The sequence below is a fragment of the Ailuropoda melanoleuca genome, chromosome 10, assembly GCF_002007445.2.
Source record: "Ailuropoda melanoleuca isolate Jingjing chromosome 10, ASM200744v2, whole genome shotgun sequence".
NCBI classification, from domain to species: domain Eukaryota; kingdom Metazoa; phylum Chordata; class Mammalia; order Carnivora; family Ursidae; genus Ailuropoda; species Ailuropoda melanoleuca.
In genome coordinates this window covers 84,913,395-84,937,141 of record NC_048227.1, presented here as the reverse complement: position 1 = coordinate 84,937,141, position 23,747 = coordinate 84,913,395, and the positions used below count along the sequence as shown (strand labels likewise).

The 23,747-nt window shown below is 39.7% G+C and overlaps 1 protein-coding gene across 4 annotated transcripts in view; it reads left to right on the top strand.

The window, feature by feature from the left end:
* TXLNB (taxilin beta) overlaps nucleotides 1–23,747 on the top strand; it is a 60,341-nt gene that overhangs the window by 16,034 nt on the left and 20,560 nt on the right. For all 4 annotated transcript variants that reach the window (XM_034669205.1, XM_034669207.1, XM_034669206.1 and 1 more), the window contains exons 4-8: nucleotides 1,157–1,327; nucleotides 4,681–4,875; nucleotides 6,849–6,968; nucleotides 10,693–10,767; nucleotides 16,903–16,995. In XM_034669205.1, coding sequence (XP_034525096.1) covers nucleotides 1,157–1,327; nucleotides 4,681–4,875; nucleotides 6,849–6,968; nucleotides 10,693–10,767; nucleotides 16,903–16,995 — 654 coding nt within the window. The remainder of the gene's footprint in view (nucleotides 1–1,156; nucleotides 1,328–4,680; nucleotides 4,876–6,848; nucleotides 6,969–10,692; nucleotides 10,768–16,902; nucleotides 16,996–23,747) is intronic.

Below are 23,747 nucleotides of genomic sequence, written 5' to 3'. Positions count from 1 at the left end.
TGAGCCAATAAGGGCTAGGGCTGCCCTTTGTATACAGCCTCACCGACTGTCCATCTGAGATCAATATGCCTGGAGTGTGCTAGTCTTTGGTGGCTTCTGGGGGTTGATCCCCAAACTCCCCCCACTGGAACTAGAATTCCATTCAAACATCGCCAAATTCAGCAAACAAAAATATAAAATAGTCAGTTATGTTTGTGTTTCAGGTAAGCAATATTTTTTCTCAGTGAAAGTGTCCCATGCAATACTTTAGAAATACTTTTACTAAAATTTAATTTCTTAATAATTTGAAATTCAAATTTAACTGGATGTCCCATATTTTACCTTTCAACTCTATCCAGAAGTGTAGCACCCCAAGATGGAACATCTCATGGCCCACAGGCTTCATGTCCCATGCCATCCCTAATACTTCATGCTAGCTGCTGGACGAGTGTGAGAAGAGGTCCCAGCTGTGGCTGGCAAAAGCATGTGTCATGATTGATTGGCCATAAGCAGAGAGGGTGGGGGTGGTCAGAGGGCAGGGCATGGTATGGACACTTGCCATTCACACTGTTGAATTGTGCAGCGGCTACTTCTGAGTCCCTGGTGCAAAATCACTAATGGTAGGTAGTCGAGAGGTCCTTTCTCTTCGCCCCTTGTTTCACAAACCACAGACTTCATCTTCCATTTACCAGGAAGCTGTTTTATGTTTTCCTATTTTTTTTCAAATAGTTGCTATAAGCTTGTTTTGAAAAAGAATTGGGAGAACAAAATATAAACCAAGCAGACATACCGTTGACCACTGCATCAGTGCAAGGCATTATCATGAATTCTGACAGCCTACAGGCTCCAAGACATGCCCTTCCAGATTGACCAGTATCACTGGATAGACTCAAGAGAAAGAAAACGATTTCTAAACCACCAAAAAGATCAGAGTAAGAAGGGATCATTATAATTATAAGGAAAAACCTATAAATTATATGTTCTAAAAGCCATATCTACAAGTATCGACAAGTCCCATTTGTGAAGTTTATTTGATTGCAGAGGGGTGGTGGCGACAGCAAAAAATGTTTCCAACAGCCACAGAGTGATCTTTAGGTATTTCCTCTTTTGCTCCTTTTCTATCAACTGGAAAACGATTCCTGCCATTTTCTTTTATGTTTGCACCCCTTATGTCTAGCTGGACGAGCATCGCACTGAGCAAAAAAAGTTAAAGCTCTTACAAAAGAAACAGGTACAAATTCAAAAAGAAAAGGACCAGTTACAAAGCGAACACAGCAGAGCTATCCTCGCTCGAAGCAAACTGGAGAGTCTATGCCGGGAGTTGCAGAGACACAACAAGAACCTGAAGGTATGTATCACCACCGTTCTGAATAACACACTTTCTGGCATGCTGCATCGACACAGGCTTCTGCCACTCAGAAAGAGCGTGAGTTTCTGAACTTCAATAAATTATTTTAACTCCCCAAGCCTGTTTCCTCATCCCTAAAGTGGGGATTACACCAACTTCACCGTGTAGTGAGGGAAAAATTAAATGAGGTCCTGTACAGAGGGTGCTCCATAGTATCCGACACAGAGCAGGCTTCCAGTAAGATACGTGCCATCCCCTTACCTTTTTCTTACCTCAAGGTTGTTTTATTTTTTAAGGTAAGACTCAGTTCTACTCTTTAAAATATGAATTTGTAAAAATTCAACAGTTTTTGTAGTCTAATGAAATCCCCAGCACACGAGAAAAACAGATATACGGCTAACTTGAGAACCAAAATGTCAATACTCAGCTGAAAAAGAAGCTACTTAAAAACATACTGAAGCTCTTCGGATTTAATTATTCAATCTAAAAATAATAGACTGATCACTTCATTCAGTCTGCATGGGTTTCATTAATTACAGCATAAGCCTGTAGCAGTGTGCCTAATTTGATTACACACAGACACTAGCTCCATTCAATGAAGCAAGATGCAAAGCTCTCCAAGGTAACACTGCAGGCGCCCACAATCCACTTTCCAGCTGAAGGTCTTAAAGCTTTTGACAAAGAATAATTAATTAGACACCAATATTTCCATGAGATAGTTATTATTACATGTGTATAAAAGGAGATACTTTAAGAAGCAGAGAGATTAAGATCACTGCTGAGTTTGCACAACAGAGTTGGGAAGAAAGCTGGAAGAGAATCATGACTCTTCATATTCCAGATGGGAATTGGAAGGCCAGCGTGATGAACTAGAACTCTTAAATCACTAGTTGTAGCGGAAGGACTTCTGGTATCTCTTCAATCATTGCACTAGCGACAATCAGAAATGCAAGTTAGATGGCGGCCTGGGGGTGGGAGCATTATTCTCAACTGGAGATAGTATTCAAGTAGATAGCACCCTGTGTTTACATAAGTAGTGTTAGATTGTAAGGAGATAAAAATTAAATCAGATACAGTGGAAAGATTATCAACAAAGATATTTAAAGAATGCGAGGGGCTCCTGGGTGGCTCAGTCGGTTAACTCTTTCCTCCCCCCCCCCACTCAGGTCATGACCTCAGGGTCTGAGATCCAGCCCCGTGTGGGAGTGCGGGCTGGGTGTGGAGCTTACTTAACATTTTCTCTCTCCTCCTGCCCCTCCCCACCTCTCTAATTAAGAATGGGATAATGATGAAGTGGCTTGGGCTTTTTGGGTAGCATTCGAAGACAGAATGATGGAAGTTGCAGGAGACCCTATATGTACAGCCACACACCCTCACTAATGGCCTCCAGTTATGGACAATGAAGTTAAGTATCATGATTATGCCAGGACTTTGCTAAGTGCCTTACATATGTTATTTTATTTAATCTTCATAACAACCTTGCAAGGGTTAATAGCTCCATTTTATTGCTGAACAAACTGAGACTTGGCAATCCAAATCAGTCATCCAAGGGTATGCATATATTAAGTATCAAAATCAGGCTTCAAATTCAAAAGACCTACTGACTTTTTTTTTTTTTTTTTAGATTTTATTTATTTATTTGACAGAGAGAGAGAGACAGCCAGCGAGAGAGGGAACACAAGCAGGGGGAGTAGGAGAGGAAGAAGCAGGTTCCCAGCAGAGGAGCTTGATATGGGGCTTGATCCCAGATCGCCAGGATCACACCCTGAGCCAAAGGCAGACGCTCAACAACTGAGCCACCCAGGCGCCCCAAGACCTACTGACTTCTAAGCTAAGCTGGAGCAGTAAGGAGACAGCCACTATCATATGTATATTCAGTGATTCTTAGCAGATGGCTATAATCATTCTTAGTGAAATATATATAGTGAGTGTTAGCATACAAAGATCAGGGAAATAACATCTCAGTTAACGTCTTCAGATTAGGAAGTGTGGATATTTCCTACAATACCCCTAAGAAATGTGTTTATGACTTAATTATGATTCAGGTATCAAGAGTTCTATTGGAGTAGGAGAATATGTTAATATTGAAGAAGAAAGAGGATACCTAATGATAAATTAATGTATTTTCAGAGCATAATTCTTAGCATCAGCTTTTATTTTGATCACATTATTCTACTATCACAAGGCTTTGCACAATTACTTCTATTTAAATCATTATTTCTTTTTAAAAATCCTGTTACATAATTTGATCGCAGGGGGCAACTAAATGCAGTATAATTTTACTTGCCAACCATGAAGCAAGCTTTCATAATACCAATTAATCAGAACTGAAAGGCATCCTAAAATGTCTACATCATTTTTCAGCAGTGTCTCTATCTTTGGTATGATATAGCAAGATTAAACCCTTTGATTCTAAAAGAATGAGAGGAATCATCACAAAGCAAATAATTCTCAATATAGATATGGGGGAAATTTGGGCACATTGTTGGTAGTTAGCAATGAAGAGAGGGTTTTGATTTAGGAGAAAAGAGAACAGAAATGATATAAAAGTTAATTTCCAATTCTTGAATATGTTAACAAAGCGGAAGAGGGAAAAATTAGATGTTTCATTTGAGAGTTAAAGAAAATTTGAAACTTAAAATCACTTTCAGATTCAAAATTTATATTGAACACTTCAATTACTCTATGTGACATGTGGGCTGATTGTTCTTTCAGAAATAAAATATCCAGCATTTAAGATTTCTTTTTACATTCTTGAACTGCTGTAATTGATCTATAGCTATCTTCGTTTCCTTTTCGAGCTTGCTGATGAAAGGTTTTCTTACTAAGGAAAAGTTTATATTGTGATCACTTATATTTACAAAACTTGGGTTATACAATTCTGTGGTTAACATGCCATAGGTTTTTTTTTAATATGGAGGAATATAAGTTCTATTATTCTTCTTTCTGTACCAAAACAAGGAAACATGGGATCTATCTCATCAGTCAGTAACCTGAGTGTCCTTTCTTCCAGGCCACAGCCAAAAAATCAAAACCCTGTTACTGCATGTTTGTTAGAAATTGGTACAGTGTATGCACTCAGCAGGAGACCAGTCATCTTTAAAACAAGCCTATTCATCACTAACTATCAATTTCAAGGCCCTCATTGCACCTGCTCTGAGTAACTGTGTATTTACAACTGAAACTTTTGCTTATACACTTATTTTGGGGCTGAGCAAAGTTATCTCCAGAGAACTGAGAAAAAATATCCTACTTAACCCTGCACACTGATCTTTCACTGACCTAACCCTGAGTTCTATAAACCTGGATGCATGTAAACCAGCATAACAAAAGACTTTGCTTTTTATCCACAGGAGGAAACCCTTCAGCGGGCACGAGAGGAAGAAGAGAAAAGGAAGGAGATCACAAGTCATTTCCAGACCACTCTGACAGATATCCAGGGCCAGATTGAACAGCAGAGTGAGCGAAATATGAAGCTGTGTCAGGAGAACACAGAGCTTGCAGAGAAACTGAAAAGCATCATTGATCAATATGAGCTCAGAGAGGAGGTGAGAACCACATCAAACAACTTAGGGGCACTATATATAGATCCAGATCTGGGCTGTGAAGGTGGGGGACTTGGTTAGTAAGAAAGTTATGGCCAGCCCCCTCAATTGATTAATATTTAGGATTGGATTTTTTTTTTTATTTTACTAGCCGAAACAAAAACAGGTGGTATTGCAAAATACCTGGCTGAAAGCCATATGGGATTTCTTCGAAATTGGAATCACTGCAAAGCAAAGGCAATAAATAGGAAGTAGTAGGCCGTGAGCACAGTTACCCTTGAAAATAGTATTTCTCAGCTTTTTAAAAACACTCTTTCTCTACAGAGCCAGGAAATATCTCATAGACTCCCTCTTAAGAATCATCATGTCATCTAAATGAACCGTCTGTGTTCTATATGTGCCCCGCAAACCAATAATATTATTAATATAATAATTATAATATTAATGGTATTATTTATTCACCGCTGAGTTTGTGCCAGGAAAGGTGCTGAGTACTGTACTTTACATACAATATGTTATTGCATTGTCCCAACAATCTTATCCATTAGATAATACCATATCCACATTATATGGGGGGGAAGCAGAGGCTGATATCAAATCACTTACCCATAGTCACAAAAGCCAGAAGAGTTTTGCTTTCAGTATTTTACATTAGGGAGACTACAGGGATCTTTTATTATTCTAAAATTATATCTTAATATTTAATATATTTTTAAGATTCCAGAAGCCCTCTCACGGTTTTTATATATTATATTATTTACCCCATCCCACTCAAATTTTAAATGTCTCCCTTAAATGTCACAGGACATAATCAGAGTGGCTCTGTTGGCAACATGCTAAGATTTTATCAAGAGAAAAACTGAGCCAATAGCACAAGGAAGCAGCAGTTAGGTAAATCACAGTAAGCCAAAATGCCATGCGGCCATTTTATCTTGTCACCGAGATCAGTCCTACTCCAGGGTGGAGGTTCAGGCAAAAGTAAAAGGGAAGAAGCTTAAGAAGCTTAAGAAAGGGGAAAAAAAAAATGTCCATACTCTTAAGAGAGAACCCAGATAAAAATGGCCTGGTAGACCTGTTGTACATTCTTGCCAAGGCTAGAATTCCATAGGTCCTCTTGGTGATGGGACTTCCTAAGTACCAAGAAATTATTTACACCGAAGTAGAATTTGAAGCTTCTCTTCACTAAGCTTGTTGAGAGGTCAAAAGANGAGAACCCAGATAAAAATGGCCTGGTAGACCAGTTGTACATTCTTGCCAAGGCTAGAATTCCATAGGTCCTCTTGGTGATGGGACTTCCTAAATACCAAGAAATTATTTACACCGAAGTAGAATTTGAAGCTTCTCTTCACTAAGCTTGTTGAGAGGTCAAAAGATACAGAGGGGTCAGGAACTCATTTGCATAGCAATTAATCTGTGACCCTTGGCCTTTGTCTTGCCCACCAGAGCAACAGAGTTGAAGTTGGGGGGCTCCCCCCATAGTCCCATACCCTGGGCCACAGGCTGGTCCCCCAGAACTGCCTCACAACCCTTGAGACAAGAATGTGGAAGAGAATTCACTATGATAAATTGTATGAATGTGATTAAAAGCAGTTTTAGATTCATAAAAATTGCCAAAATACTGAGTGATGGTGCTATAGCCCCTGCAATATACATCAGTCTGCCATCTGGCATAATAAATAGCATCATTATCTAGTGGTTACGAAGTTTAGACAAATAAAGTTGGGAGCTTCTGGAGCTAACATTACTGAACGCTCGCACCTCTACCTTATGTAGCTACCACTCTGCGTAGTGCCAAATGCAGGGGACTTCACCAGTTTATGACTTTTTTACAAAGCCATAAGTGATATTCTCCCTGCCTCCCTTTTCTTTAAATCTCAAAACCTGGAGAACATGTGTGTCAATATTACCTTTTTATCTTACATTTCTCAGCACCAATAAGTAATCAAGCTTGATATGTGCCATTTCTTTTCCTTTAGCATCTGGACAAAATATTTAAACACAGAGAACTGCAGCAGAAGCTGGTGGATGCAAAACTGGAACAGGCCCAAGAAATGATGAAGGAAGCTGAGGAGCAACACAAACGCGAGAAGGAATATGTACTGATCAGTGTGCTTGTCTGGTCTGCCTGGGGGTCAGCGAACCTCTGAGAAAGTTGTTTTTGATCATAGTCACAGAGCACTAGACTGATGAAGGGAGCCCAAGCTTCCCCAGAGAACTACATTGGCCAGCCCACAGGAGGCACTGTACCTACGAGGTTTTTGATATAAAATTGTTGCACAGTCATTCAACAAACCTTTTTTAAGCACCTGTCTTATGCTTAGCAGCATCCTAGGTGCTGGGGGATAGCGGTGAGCAAGACCAAGAAGGCCAATTCCCAGCACGGAAACTAGAATCTAACTAAGACAAGACAGGCAATAGGCAAGCAAACAAAGAAGGAAAATTCCAGATAATAATCAGAGCTCCTAGAGAAATGAGGAGGAACTGAAAAGGGGCAGAAGGAGGGGGCTATTGTAGACAGAGTGACCAGGGACCAAATTGCATAGCTTTGTAGGCTTGGAAAGTAGTTTGGATTTTATTCTAAACATACTGAGAAAGTCTGGGCAGTTTTAGTTAAGGAAGTGACATGATCTGCTTTGCATCTTTGACAGATGAATTTGGCTCCTGGGTGGAAAATGAACTGAAGAGGGACAAGGTGCCTACTGCAGCAATCTGGAGAAGGCATGATGGCAGCTTGGGTTGGGGACGTGGCAGTGGACAAGGGGAGCTGGACATGGATAGAAGTTACATTTTCAGTGCAAAACCAACAGTCAGTGCTCTGAACTGAAGATGGTGACAGTGAGGAAAGGGAAAAGTCAGGGATGATTTCTCAGTTTGGGGTTTAAGAAACTGAATGGTGGCTTTTAATGACATCTCATTAACCCCAAACATTCCGAAAACAGCTGTAGGGCCATTCTCCAGATGCAAGAACTGAGGCTCATAGAAGATCTGCGACTTAAGGTCACATGCTGCTAAGTGGGCAAGATGTGTTGGTCCCACTTCCAACACGTCACATCTCCAGTGTGTCTGTCTCCAAAGGCTAAGCTCTGTGATTGTGTGTCACACTCAGAGGTGTGCTTCAGAGGCATGAGTCAAAGTGCGCATCTGTTGCTGGGGAGAGAGATTTAAAACGCAAACAGTGGACCAATCGTTCAAATTTGGCCATTTAACAGTTGATCACGAACTCTGCAATTACCTAAAATCAGACTAGAATCACTTCAATTTGTTAGAATAGTAATTTAATAATAACTTTTGTTTTCAAACATGGCAAGGAAAGGACGAATTTTGGAGAACATATCCTGATGGACATTGGATGATCTCAAATCAGAAGTCCATGGGCTCTTAATAAAAAAGATTAAGTTGTTAAATCCATCTACAACCTAGCTCTCAAAATAAGAAAAAAAATTTTAATTATTATTCAGAATCCAAGAAAATTGATCCTCCACTGTTGGCATAATTATCCTCTTAGGCAAACTATGCTCCCCTCAGGATAGCAGTACCTTTGATATAGAACATGAGACATGACAAATGAATAACTAGGCAGAGCTTCATTTGAAAGAGTAGGGACAGTTTTGAGGTGACCCAGCCTTAGCAAGAAACTAGCGCGCTGCCCTATTTTCCTACCCTGGTTTAGCAAAGCAGCAGATTTGAGTCCAAAAAGAGTAGCGCCCTCAGTTCTTCAAAGCTGGCCACCTACCCAGGTTCCAGCTGTGATGCTCCTTACTGAAAGTGGTGAAATATCAAGTCAGAGCTGGAGGGCTCCTTTATCCCAAGCAGAACAAGCAGCCACCTTCCTCCTTCTCCGTCAGGGAACCACCCATCACCACTGGGCTCCTCAGCCTGCTCAGTGAAGCAGGGACTCAGATGGCCAGAGGGCAGCCTACAGGTCTTATACTCCACAGCTGCCTCAGCCCTCCATGGGATGAGCTGATTGCACTCCTACAACAATTAACCTTCACTGCTCACTGGGAGGCATAGAGGAACAGATATAACCCATTTTACAAATGGAGAGGTTGAGCCATGAGACAAAGATAAACTTGAATACAAAAGAAGATGCCTCCAAGTTTTTTAAAATGATGACTTTATTGTTTTTTGTTCTGATTACAAAAAGTGGACATTTTTTAAAACAGCAACAAAGAAAAAGAAAATATAAATCGGCCTATCCTCAAATATACTAGAAACTTCTTAAACTGATGGCCACCTAATTGACTAACCAGACTAATCCATGATGTCCACCATTCTCCCTGTAAACACACTAAAGATACCCACAGCATGTTGAATCCTGTGGCTACACAGCCACTTGAGTGTCTACACATGGGTTCCCAAGTTAAGGAAGATGGCACTGACCAAGAAACAGCTCTTTGCTCCCAAACCTTTTCTTTCAGTTATCCTTGCTTTTATATTATGAAAACCAACAGAATGACACAGAAGCTGGTGAAAGAAAGAGTTGGTTCTACGAAACTATGCTTAATGCTTTGAAAGACTAAATGTAGGCAAATAGCACAAAACAATTGTCAAGTTAGAAGGGAGTAGCTGTAAAAGACCAGGAGAAAGTTGTACAACTCCAGAGAATTAGCCAATCAAGCTTCTTCGCAAATATGTTTAGGTCTGCAGGTTCTAGTACTATTGTTTAAAAATGCAAAAAAAAATTATAAATCTTATGTGGTCCGTTATGGACATAATTTTTATAAAAACAAAACAAACAACAAAAAGCTCCCCTGAACTCCGACCAGAAGACCCATACCCAAAACAAAGAGCAAAGCCCTCTATCAAAACCAAGAAATAAACATACATCTTAAGTTAAAATAACATGTTTTATTATCTTTATAAAGATTTGTGTATGTATGTATGTATTGGAGAGAGAGAGAGAGAGATGGCGCACAGACTGGGGGAGGGGCAGAGGGAGAGGGAGAAGGAGGAAGCAGACTCCCAGCTGAGTGCAGAGCCCAAGGCAGGGCTCCATCTCATGAACCTGAGATCGTGACCCGGGCCAAAATCAAGAGTCAGGCGCTTAACTGACTGAGCCACCCAGACGCCCCAAAAATAACATGTTTTACGTATGTGTGTGTCATTTTTATGCCTAGAACAACGTTTTCAATCAGCTCCCAGTTCTGACTATCTTTGATATGAGGGCCTTGGTTGTATTTGGAAGAGGGATAAGACTTATTGGGTACATCTTCTATGAGATTTGGAATAAAAGGTCTAATTTCTAACCCAGCATTTCTCAAAATTTAATCCATAGAACACCAACCTCCAAACCGTCTTGGGGATTTGCTCTCACTATAGAATTTACTCACACCCTGTACTTCCTAGTTTACTTTCTTTGAGAGGGATCTGCATTTTAACATGCTCCCTAGCAGATTCTGATCATGCGATGGTGAGAACCATTGTCTAGGAGAAAAACTTTGAGTTTACTATAAAGGGACAGCTGCTCACAACAATGAACGAGATGGGGGTGTTCTGGAAATGTTCAAGCAGAGGCTGAATGATGATTGAGCAGGATTGTTAGACAACGTTCCAGAATTTGGTGGGAGGTTAAATTTTGTGTGATTCATGCTTGAGTTGCAGATTTTTTTTTCTCTTTTTTATCCATTAGAACCACAAATTTTTAGTGGAGAATTCAACTGTTTAGCTGTTTTCTTAGCTTTCCTAGATACTTAGCAAATTTCCCGAAAAGTTACTGAAGAGGGTTAGCAAGTCTTTAAGTTTTGTACACAAATTATCCTCAAATGGTGACGTAAAGGGCAATTTGACAGTCTTTCCATGCATTCTCTCTCCTCACAGTTGCTGAACCAGGCAGCAGAGTGGAAACTTCAGGCCAAAGTGCTGAAGGAACAAGAGACAGTCCTGCAGGCTCAGGTGACGTGGGCGGGGGGGGGGGGGGGACAACAATGCATGGGGTGCGCTCTCCTCACTGTTCCTACATAAAAAGTCTGTGAACCAAAGCTAGTCTGCACCAGGCCTTGTGTGTGGCAGGGGCAGGGGGTACGGGAGTTAGAAATGAACACTAACTTCCTATTTGTTATTTTAAAATAAAAAGAAAAGCACAATATTATATCTAAGAAAAATAAATGCTCCACAACAACAAAATACAGTCAGAAGTTTTGCTAACATAACCATGAGGGCCCTGAAATGGCCAATCAGAATGACCTGGTGTCCAGGTTCCTGCCTATCTATTCATAAATACATCCCCTCACTCGCCTCCCACTTCCCTACTAAAATAAGAATAAAATGTGAACTGATCAAATGCACCACCTAGAATATCTTTGCTCGTGTGATGTTATTTATAACAAAAGGAAATTAGAAAAATAAAGTCAGTGCCAAAGTTTTCATGGTACCAGACGTTGGCCTTGTCAGTAGTTAATGACTAGAAACGACGGACAAGTAGGGAACAATTTTGATTGGCTTTGTGATGTCATGTATGTTCTGAGGAGACTGCAATAACTCATATCTCAGATTCAAGAATAAAGCCTCAGGCAACAGATACCTCTATCCATCTTTCCCATGCCCTTGGGGCTCTGCCCCTTCTGGCAAACATTCCCTGTTGTGTTCCAGGTGAGGCATCCAGGGACTGAGCTATAGAGGGGTGGTGGCTCCCCTGCTGGGAGTCCCAGCGCTACAAGGACTGTAAGTCACAGAGAGCAAATAAACTCACAGAAGGTGAGGAAATCACAAGCCTTCCAAGCTGGGCAGCGTTAATTTCAGATTTGGGTAGTTCGCTTGTAAATGTTTATGTACGGACTGCTACATGCTTACTCATGATAAAAAACAAAACCAAAAAACTGGGTCATTACATGAATGAACAAGTTCAGTGAACACTTGTTCATTTTAAAGAGGCAAATAAGAAAAATAAGAAACTTAAAATCACAAACCCTATCACTGCAGACAAAAACACAGGTAACATTTTCATATCTAAACTTCCTAAAGCAGACTTTTCCAATGTGTGAACCGAATGTAATGATAATTATTTTCCCTCAGTAATATAAAATAACCCAACAAAATCATTTTTAAATACTAATTATATAGGAATTTGAAGCATGATGTTCATGCTTACTGTTCATGAAATCAAAGGATCCAGCGTTAAAAGACTACACTCTAGTTACAACCCAAGATCATCCTCTAGGTCATCACAGAGCCACCACATCATGGTTGTGGGGTAGGTGGTAGGCAGTGGCTGCTCTCTAACCAGAGGCTGGCAGGAGGAGAGGTGTGACCTTACAGTCTTGGAGACAGTCCGGAGAATCAGGGCAGGGCTCCTGGCTCCGTCTCCGCTCCATTCGCAGCACAGAGCTTTGAGGGGTACAATAGGCAATATTTGAAGATATTCCTTCTTCATATCATTTGTGACAAGCAATCTCTACTCCTCTACACTACATGGTGATAATGAACTTGAGAAGGGTAGCTTAATACCATTAGACTCTGGGCTAGAGAGGCTGGCATCAGAATCTCGGCCCTTAAAGACTTGTGGAATAAAATGTAATGGTGTGATCCAATATCCCACCACTACCCCCTCAAATTCGAAAAAGCATCTACCAGGGGTTTTAGACTTGCCCATGTTCCTCGCTCATCCCTCAATACTGGACTGAGTCCAGGGACCAAGGCCAGAGTCCTGGCTCTTCTGCTCAGAATTTGTCTGACCCTGTGCGATTCATCTGAACCTCCCTACACCTAAATTTCTTTGTCTGTAAAATAAGAATACTGTAATGCATCAGTGATCCCAAGCTGGAGTCCTCCGACCTCTAGGAGGCTCATCACTTTTCAGTATTTCCAAAACATAACAGCATACGAGGTGGCAGCTATTATCTAAGATACAGTTGTTTTTGACATTTTATCAGCTCTCCCTCAGCAGCTATGGATGGCAATTATTCAAGTGTTTGGTTAAGTTTATAAAAGGAAAATGAGTTAATGAATACATAACATATGCACTTTGTTTTCAAGTTATGCATGCAAAGCACTTAGCTCCTTGTCTGGACCATAAGAAGAATAATTAATTCAACCAATATTTATTGAGCACTTACTCAGTGCTAGGCGAGGTTCTAGGTGTTGGAGATATACTAATCAATAAGAGAATCAAAAATCCCTGCATAGTTAAATTCACAATCTAGTGATAACAATATTGATAAAAATGCTAACAATTGGTGTATAAGCTAATACAACTATTATTTCATAGGTGAGGATCTACATAGGGATGTATGAGACAAAAGGAGTCTTTAGTTGCAAAACAGTTGAAGAACCACTGGAAAAGATGACCTCCAGACCCTGTCCAGCTCCAGTTCTTGAATGCGGAGAACTCCCAGAGTTGAAGCCGTGTGGCCCTAAGCTAGGTTAACCTTGCCCTCTCCTCCACTGCTTTGTTTTCCATCGTGTGGGGCTCTCTGCAAGGACCCTTCCTTGTCTGTCTCTTGTCTTCAAGGCACTCTTCAAAACCCCAATAATAACTTAATCTTCAAGAAGACTATAGAGGCCCCCAAGCCCTATATGTAATCATGTTTAAAGTTCCTCTTGAAAAGTAGCAACATCATATTTTTAAAACCTTTAAACCTTGAGAAACAAAATCTACCATAGGTTAGTGTGTGTAGCCCTTGAACACTTTCTCTGGTTTTTAGTTTCTTTAAAGGAGTGGGGTGGTAGGAGGCAGAGGTCTTAAGTCCCCATTTCTATGGTCTGAGCAAGGAAAATAACAAGGACAGATTGTATTTTACTAGACGAAGTCACTTTCTTCCGTATGACAAGAGCTTGCCAGTTTGGGGCATGGTTTTCACTTAGGGAGAGATGTCTGGCTCTCAATTATACAAACCAAGGCAACAGAGTAAATGTCAGAAATGATCAATGGGATACAATTGTCACTACAAATAGAGTATTCATTGGATCGATAGGGTTGAAGATGGTAGATGTGGAAAGTCAGCAAGACGAACAATGCAGCCATGTGGCCACAAAACTACGGCCCAAGGGGAAGGATCATCGAATACAATGTTAAAGACAGTAATCATAGCCTTTAAACCCAGAGGTTCTCACCTTCTGTATAGAGGATGAGAGGAGATAACTCTGCAACTACTATTATAATTAGACTTGTTCCCACACCAAATCTCACAAGTTTGCTAAGACAATTCCTGGACACGCTTCTGTTTCCTATGTGCTATGAATGTTTGAAATTAAAATTTTGTGCTCCATTAAAAGAACGTGTGTGTTGCTCACCCACTTAAAAGTGAAAATGTTGGGGCAATTGTTATTACTGACCCTAGAATATTTTGCTTCTATCTCTGCCTCTGGCAGGAGTACTGTGGGTGACCTCTGGGTGTCCCTTCCATGCTTCTCTGAAATACCAAAATAAAAGCAGGGATATGACACACGAAACCAAATATGCATCACATCAGCATACTAGTGAGAAGGAATGTACTACCAAGCAAATATGCATGAAGTAAACAGGAAGTGCCCATTTTTAGTTAGTATAAGTAAAGACTGCTAGAGTTGGTTACCTGAGAAAAGTATAATCCACACAGATTTTGCCACCTACAACAAAGAGGTCAAATAGGAAGAAAAGCTGAGTATGAAAAACAGTTCTAGAAGGGAAATGGGGAGTTAACTGTTTCATGGGTGTCGAGTTTCAGTTTTGCAAGATGAAATAGTTCTGGAGATCGGTTACACAACAACATGAATAGAGTTAATGATACTGAACTGTGCACTTTAAATAGTTGAGATGGTAAATCTTATATTACATGTATTTACCCTAATTAAAAAGAAAGAAAAAAAGTTGAGGGAAGAAAAAAACGGTCGCTAGAAAAAGGCCAGGAGAAGTGGTAATGAAATGAGACACCGCTTCCTGGCACTCTGGGTGTGTCTGCCTTCTCCATGCCACAAGAAAACATGCGGAAGGGAAACAAAATCTGCCCAACGTATACACCCGAAAGAGCATACTGCCCAAAGAAAGGGCAGAAGCTGAGCGAGCTGGGTGAAGTTGCCCCTGCTGAAACTGACAAGACCGTGCCTGGGAGATGGCGCATGCGCCCATTCCTGCTCTTCCGGTCTGCAGCCTGTGACTCCAGGGAGGACCTGCTCAGGAGACCGGAGTATCTGCCACCGTCCTCTAACTGCAGAAATTACTGAGAAGCGTGGAAAAGAAACGAGAGAAAGCCAGAAAAAGAAGCTTAACAGATGTGACCCAGAATGCAAATGAATGGATTTTGTGATAGAAGGTGAAGAGGCTCAGCCCAGAGTAGCTGTTCCCGCCCTAGACCACTAGATCATGTGCAGTATAGGTAGCTAGTCCCATAGAAGCTTATCCTGGGATTAAGGGGCTTGACCTACTCATGGGCCCTGAAATCAATTCAGTGGATCCCAGCCAGTACTTTGGGGGAAAAAAAATGAAACAATGAAATAGGATAGCTCAAGAGTGTGTTGCACATAATGAGTTCATGAGTAAGGATTGTCTTATGCACTGTGTGTGTGTGCGTGTGTGTGTGTGTGTGTGTGTAAAATCCTGGGGTACTTTCCTGGCCGTGACTTCCCTGATGCTCCTTTACTCAGTCTTCTTTAATCTCTGTGCCAAGGAATCATGAGAAACAAATTTTAGGCCACCAGAGTTGCCCTGTCACATATTCACGGAGCTAAGGTGTGATTTCAAGATGACGGTCAGCTGTTCGACTTTTCTTTGGAAAATCTATCCTGTGGAAACGTTTTATGTTATCATTTCATTGTTCTTGTTTACTGTGGTAAAATCTCTGCTATTCTAAAATATTTGAGAATAAGCCATTCTAGATAAGCAGATTTTCTGCGTTTTGGGGGTTGAATCCCATACTCTCTCTACCTCACACCCCAAGACTGAGAATTCTCTAATCTACTGGCTTCCAGTCAGTAGTTTTTCTCTGCTTTCAAAATGACAGTGTCACAGGTACCACCAGCTAGTCATTTGGAGCCCATCTGAGGAGTTGGAGCTGCTCCAGCCATTCAACAGTACAAATATGCGTTTGAAAATGCAGGCTTTACTAACATGTATCACCCATATTAAATCTCCACTCACTCAAAGCATGCCATTCTAAAATCATTTTCAAAAGCAAGATTTTATTATTGCATTACTGTCACCAGCAACGCCCTCTCCTTCCTTGCCCTCCTTTATTCCCACCCCAAATGCAAGCCTTGGAATAAGGATGTAGATAGAGGTACAAGGTACTTCTCCCCTGGTGAGCCACACACTTGCCAATACTAACCCATATGATGTTTTATACTGCATGCACATTAGAAAAGGCATTCCTTTCTCAAGAATCATCCTTTCCATCTGTAGAAAATTGGTAATACTACGCTGATTTTGATGGAAAGGGACATTTAATTGCTATTGGCTAGAACACTGTATTCATGAACATACAAAACCAACTTGACTAAAATGTAAATGGCAGCTGCTCAGTGTGGCACAAGCTGTGTAATGGCAGCCGCCCATGTTTGGTCCACTTTTCCTATCACTTCTTTTCATTAGTCTACATTCTCACTCCCTTCATTACCCAGTGCAAGCCTCGCCTTCCCCACAAAAACATGACTCACATGATCACCTGCCATGCTCACTTCCTTCTCTGACTGGCACTATACTTAATGGACTTGGCACTTTGTATTCACTGTCCCACAATCAAGTTGTCTTTGAGATTATCTTCCTATCAGGAGCGCAAGTCTCTCAAAAACAGTAGTCATGTGTTAAATGCTTTCGTACATGGACTCAATGCGTACATTCAACGCTCAATAAAAGTTTGTTGGTAAAAGTAATGATATAATGAAATGGCGATGACACATGTTTTTATTTCATTTTGCTTTAAAGATGTACTTCAGTCATACTCACTGACTTGGGTTGATCTCATAGTAAATAAAAGAAATGAACATACTACTAACATTGTATTGAGAATTCCTTTAAGTCATTTTCCTTCTCAAATAATGAACAATGACATGCTGTTTTGTTCTGGAAGCATTCTGAAAGCAGCCCTAAAATAGAACCATTCTTTCCCCTATTTACAGCTGACTCTCTACTCTGGAAGGTTTGAAGAGTTCCAGAACACACTAACAAAAAGCAATGAGGTGTTTGCCACTTTCAAACAGGAAATGGATAAAGTGAGTATTACTTATCCCCCACAAAATCCTGACATTTTCTATTTTGACAGGCAATTCTCCTTTGAGTTCATTTTTCTCTCATTAAGATACTTCAGTGCTTTTCATGAAGCAATGAAACATTTATACATGCAAATGAGATTTAGACTGTATTTTTTTTTATTGCTAAGTATCTGGTGAATTAATCTCAGGAAGAGTTCAAAAACACTAGGATACATTTCACTCTGAGAAAGAATATTTTTTTCTAGCCCATGGAGAGCTAAAAAAAAAAAAAAAGCTAGCAATTTAACATTAAATTGTTTATACTGAATTTTTTTTTAAAAAAACTAATTTTTAAAGATCGAAAAAACAACTTTCATACAAATATGCAAGAGTAGAATTTTAGAGTAGGAAAACCATTTCATACAATCCTTCTTAGAAGAGAATATAGGTAGTATGTTATAACTGACAGAGTCTGGAATGAGAAGGAAGCCTAAATGCAAGTTCTGGGTGTGCTGCCTCTCCTCAAGTAGCACTGGCCGATCCACTTAACTTCCCTCTAATTTTATTTTTCTTATCTTACATTAAGATACCATTTCCCTTGCCTACTTCACAAGATTGTGAAGTTCAAATAAATTAATGTATTTTAAAGAGTGTTAAACTTTCTTATACCCTTTTACAAATATGAGGTGCTATATATTATTATTGGGCATAATGACTAAATTTTATTCAATCCAATATTTTCCCAAAATAAAATCAGCATCAGAATTGTGTTTCTGAACATGCACTGGCATTAACCTTTATTAAGTGCACAAAATGTCCTTTTAAAAACATTTTCTTGGGGTGCCTGGGTGGCTCAGTCGATTAAGCATCTGCCTTCAGCTCAGGTCATGATCCCAGAGTCCTGGGATCGAGTCCTGCATCAGGCTCCCTGCTGAGCAGAGAGTCTGCTTCTCCCTCTCCCTCTGCTCATGCTCTCTCACTTGCTTACTCTCTCAAATAAACAAATTTTTTAAAAAACCATTTTCTTAAAATTATATGATTAATTTCACAATTCAGTGAACAAACATAAATAGGTCAACATTTGTTAGCTTTCCCACTCCAGGACAGATCTTTTTTCTTTTTTCTTTTTTTAATTTATTTGTGTATTTATTTGTCAGAGAGAAAGAGAAAGTGAGAGCACAACCAGCAGGAGTAGCAGACAGAGGGAGAAGCAGGCTTCCCACTGAGCAGGGAGTCTGATGTGGGACTTGATCTCAAGACCCCAGGATCATGACCTGAGCCCAAGGCAGATGCTTAACTGACTGAGCCATCCGGGCATCCTGGATCTATTCATTTTTCAAAAATCTTTTTTCACTATAGTATTAAGATTAGAATAAATATTAGAGCAGAAAACTGTTTTTACTTATTTTAAATAAATATTAGAACAGGAATTTTTAATCTGGGATTTATTTAAAGACTTTAAAAGCCACCCTGAGAATCAGTACATACACAAAAATTTGATGTGCATACTGCATTTCTCGGAATGTGGTTCCATAGATTTTATCAAATTCTTAAAGAGGTTGATGACTTTAAAAAGTTTCTAAACTACTAACTTGGTTAAGAAATGATCAAAATTAAAAACCATTCAAGGCTTATCTAGCTTCTCTATTGAGCCCAGGGGCTGACAACCTGGGCCCAGCCTCTGGCCTCCAAGCATACACAGCCTCAGACATCATGGCACAAAGCAGAAAGTGCTTTGTGGGTTCATCCAGAGAAACTGCACCTGATTACATATCTGACCTTCACTTCATCCAAGCAGAGCAGAGATCCAACAAACAGTTTCAGGTTCAAAAAAGATGGGCTGCATTTTATTAACTTCTATATCCTCTACACCCAGCTCCTTACTGGTAACCAGCAGACACTCTGCATATGTTGCATTAAATGGAATGAAATAACTCTAGTCCCACTCTTCTGCTAACTCATCTGAATATTCTTCCACCTCTCTGAGCCTCAGTTTCCCCAGTGATAAAGTGGAGGTACAAACAGAACATTGCTTATGGGACTGTTTCAAGGATGAAATGAATAATGCATGTAATCACATTCTATGAATCCCACCACATTCTACAAATGTGAAGACAGAGGGGGCAGGAAGATGGTGTTGGAGTAGGAGAACCCTAGGCTCACCTCATCCCACAAACACAACTGGATAATTATCAAATCAGCCTAAACACCACAGAAATTGACCTGAAGACTGACAGAAGGCTCGCTCTTATCCCACAAACACAACTAGATAACTATCAAATCATCCTCAAATACACCAGAAATTGACCTGAAGACTGACAGAATGAACTCCACAACTAAAGGGAGTGGACAGGCCACATCAGAAAAGGTAGGAAGTTCAGAGCCGTGGTTCAGGAGAGAAACAGATCACAGCTGCTGTGGAGCAGAGGGTGGTCATGGAGAAGGGTGAGAAAGATAGAAAGGGGAACACACAGGGGAAAGCACAATAAGAACATTTCCCTAAAGCCATTGGCTTGGAAAATAAGAGGGGTTGAATTTTGTGTGTTCTTGCAACCAGTGGGTCTTAAAGCCTGGAGTTTTAAAGGTCAGCAGTCTTGGCTGGAGAGATGCAGTCAAAAAACCCAGGATAAACCATGTGGAAATGGCAATGTGAAGAGCACCTGGGCACACAGTAGGGAGAGTATTCACTCTTCTCAGAGTGTGTCCCTGAGGGGCAGCATTCAGGAAACACTTCTCTAGGAACAAAGGAGCTGGCCAGCACCATTTCCCTCCTCTGTCCCTCAGCATAAGCTCAAAGCCACCTGTGGGAAGCACTGCAGCACAGACACCAACCACCACAGCACACACTGGAGAACTTCCCTGAAGCACCAAGTTCTGGGCACTACACGACCTCTTCTTCATAAGGCCATTACTTTCAGGAGCAGGAGACATAACTGGCCTTTCTAACACAGAGAAGAAGACAGAGACTCAGACAAAATGTGAAGATGGAGAAATTAATCCAAAGTGAAAGAAGAAGACGAGACCACAGCCAGAGACCCAAGCAAAACAGATATAAATAACATGCCTGATGGACAACTTAAAGCAACAGTCATAAGAATACTCACTGGCCTTGAGAAAAGAATAGAAAATATCACTGAGACCCTTACTGCAGAGATGAAAGAGTTTGAAAAGAACCAATCAGAGATGAAGAATGAAATAAATGAGACTGGAAACAGGCTTGATGCAATGAACAGCAGGTTGGAAGAAACAGAGGAACAGATTAGTGACCTGGAAGACAAAGTAATAGAAAGTAAAGAGGCCGAACAAAAGAGAGAAAGAAGAATTATGCAACATGAGAATCGACTTTGGGAACTCAGTGACTCCATCAAATGTAATAACATTTGTATTAAAGGAGTTCCAGAAGAAGAAGAGAGAGAAAGGGGGACAAAAAATTTATCTGAGGAAATAATATGCTGAAAACTTCCCAATCTGGGGAAGGAAAAAGATACCCAGATCCAAGAGACACAGAGAACTTCCATCAAATTCAACAAAAGCAGGCCAACACCAAACATACTGTAATTATATTTGCAAAATACAGTGATTAAAAAATCTTAAAGCAGCAAGACAAACAAAGTCCTTAACTTACAAGGGAAAGCCATAGGGTTAGCTGGAGAGCTCTCAACAGAAACTTGGCAAGCCAAAAAGAAGTGGTATGATACATTCAAAGTGCAGAATTGGAAAAATCTGCACCTAAGAATACTCAATCCAGGAAGGCTATCATTCAGAATAAAAGGAGAGATAAAGAGTTTCCAGGACAAACAAAAACTAAAGGAGTTCATGACCCCTAAACTAGCCCTTTGAGTCCAAAGGTGAGACCTAAAGTGACAATATGAAGGCAGGAAACATAAAAGCAGTAAAAATGAATATTTCTGTAAAAATCAGTCGAGGAAATTTCACTAAAAAGGTATAAAATATAACAACATATACCGAAAATGTGGGGAGGAGAGGAGAAAAGAATAAGTTCAACCCTGAACGACCATCATCTTAATATAGGCTGCTATTTGCAGAAGAGGTTAGATACAAACTTAATGGTAACCATATATCAAAAACCACTAATAAACATGCAAAGAACAAAGAGAAAGAAATCCAAATATATCACTAAAGAAAATCAGCAAAACATGAGAGAAAGACAACAAAGGATCAGAGAAAATCTCCAGAAACAACCACAAAACAAGTAATAAAATGGTAATAAATACATATCTATCAATAATTACTCTGAATGTAAATGGACTAAATGCTCCAATCAAAAGACACAGGAGTCAGAATAGATAAAAAAAACAAGACCCATCTATCTTCTGCCTACAAGAGACTCATTTCAGACCTAAAACTCCTGCACATTGAAAGTGAGGGGATGGAGAAACATTTATCATGCAAATGGATGTCAAAAGAGAGCTGAGTAGTAATACTTGTATCAGACCAACTAGACTTTAAAACAAAGACTGTAACAAGGAAAGAAAGAAGGGCACTATATAATAATAAAGGGGACGATCCAACAAGAAGGTATAACAATTGTAAATATTTATGCACCCAACACAGGAGCACCCAAATATATAAGACAACTCATAACAAACATAAGGTAACTAATCAATAATAATACAATAATAGTAGGGACTTTAACTTACATCAATGGACAGATCATCTAAACAGAAAACATACAAGGAAACAGTGGCTTTGAAAGACACACTGGACCTGATGGACTTAACAGATATATTCAGAACATTCCATCCTAAAACAGAATACATATTCTTTCCAAATACACATGGAACATTCTCTAGAATAGATCACACATTAGATCATAAAACAGGCCTCAACAAATACAAAAAGGCTGAAGTCATACCATGAACCTTTTCTGACCAAAATGCTATGAAGTCAATCACAAGGGAAAAATCTGGAAAAGACCACAAGTACATGGACATTAAACAACAGGCTACTAAACAATGAATGGGTCAACCAGGAAATCAAAGAAGAAATTTAAAAATACACAGAAACAAATGACAATGAAAACACAACAGTCTAAAACCTTTGGGATGCAGCAAAAGTGGTCCTAACAGGGAAGTACATAGCAATGCAGGCCTACTTCAAGAAGGGAGAAAAATCTCCGATAAACAACCTCACCTTACATCTAAAGAAGCCAGAAAAAGAACAACAAACAAAGCCCGACACCTGCAGAATGAAGGAAATAATAAAGAGTAGTGCAGAGGGTGTGAGGGTGATCCAGCTGTAACATCTGTCACTCATCGATCGCCAGGGTTGAATCAGCTGATCTGGCTGGCTAGGCAGGTGTCCCAATAGAGGAAGGCCATTCTTTAGTCAGGGATACACGAGCAGCTACACGCCCTTCCTAGAACCTCGAACAAGCTCTCAAGGTCCATTTGTAGGAGAAGGGAGGGTAATCAAGTTTCCAAGACTCCAGACACATCCAAATGAGGGTCTACATATGATAATCTTCTTTTCTTTAAAAATAAAAATAATTAATAATAATAATAAAGATTAGAGCAGAAATAAATGATATAGAAACTAAAAAAGTAGAACAAACCAATGAAACCAGAAGCTGGTTCTTTGAAAAAATTAATAAAATTGATAAACCTCTAGCCAGACTTACCAAAAAGGAGAGAAAGGACCCAAATAAATAAAATCAAAGATGAAAGAGGAGAAATAACAACCAATACCACAGAAATACAATTATAAGAGAACATTATGAAAAACTATATCCCAACTAATTGGACAACCTAAAAGAAATGGATAAATTCCTCAAAACATATAAATTAGCAAAACTTAAACAGGAAGAAACAGAAAACTTGAACAGACCGATAACTAGCAAAGAAACTGAGTCAGTAACAAAAAAATTCCCAACAAACAAAAGTCCAGACCAGATGGTTTCACAGGCAAATTCTACCAAACATTTAAAGAAGAGTTAATACCTATTCTTCTCAAACTATTCCAAAAAATAGAAAAGGAAGAAAAACTTCCAAACTCATTCAACCAAGCCAGCATTATCCCTGATACCAAAATCAGATAAAGACACCACTAAAAAGAGAACTACAGGCCAATATCCCTGATGCGAAAATTCTTAATAAAATACTAGTAAATCAAATCCAAAAATACATTTTAAAAATCATTCATCATGATTAAGTGGGATTTATTCCTGTGTTGCAAGGGTGGTTCAACATTTGCGAAGCAATCAATGTGATACATCACATTAATAAAAGAAAGAATAAGAAACATATACGATCATTTCAATAGATGCAGAAAAAGCACTTGACAAAGTACAACATCCACTCATGCTAAAAACCCTCAACAAAGTAGGTTCAGAAGGAATATACCTCAACATAATAAAGGCCATATATGAAAAACCCACAGCTAATATTATCCTAAGTGGCGAAAAACTGAGGGTTTTTCCTCTACAGTCAGGAACAAGACAGGGATGTCCACTCTCACCACTTTTATTCACCAGAGTACTGGAAGTCCTAGCCACAGCAATCAGACAGCAAAAGTATGAAATAAAAAGCATCCAAATCAGTAAGGGAGAAGTCAAACTTCCACTATTTGCAGATGACATGACACTATGTATAGAAAACCCAAAAGACTCCACCAAAAAGCTGCTAGAAGTAATAAACAAACTCAGTAAAGTCATAGTATACAAAATCAACATACAGAAACTTGTTGCATTTCTATACACCAATAATGAAGCAGCAGAAAGAGAAATTAAGAAAACAATCCCGCTTACAAGCACC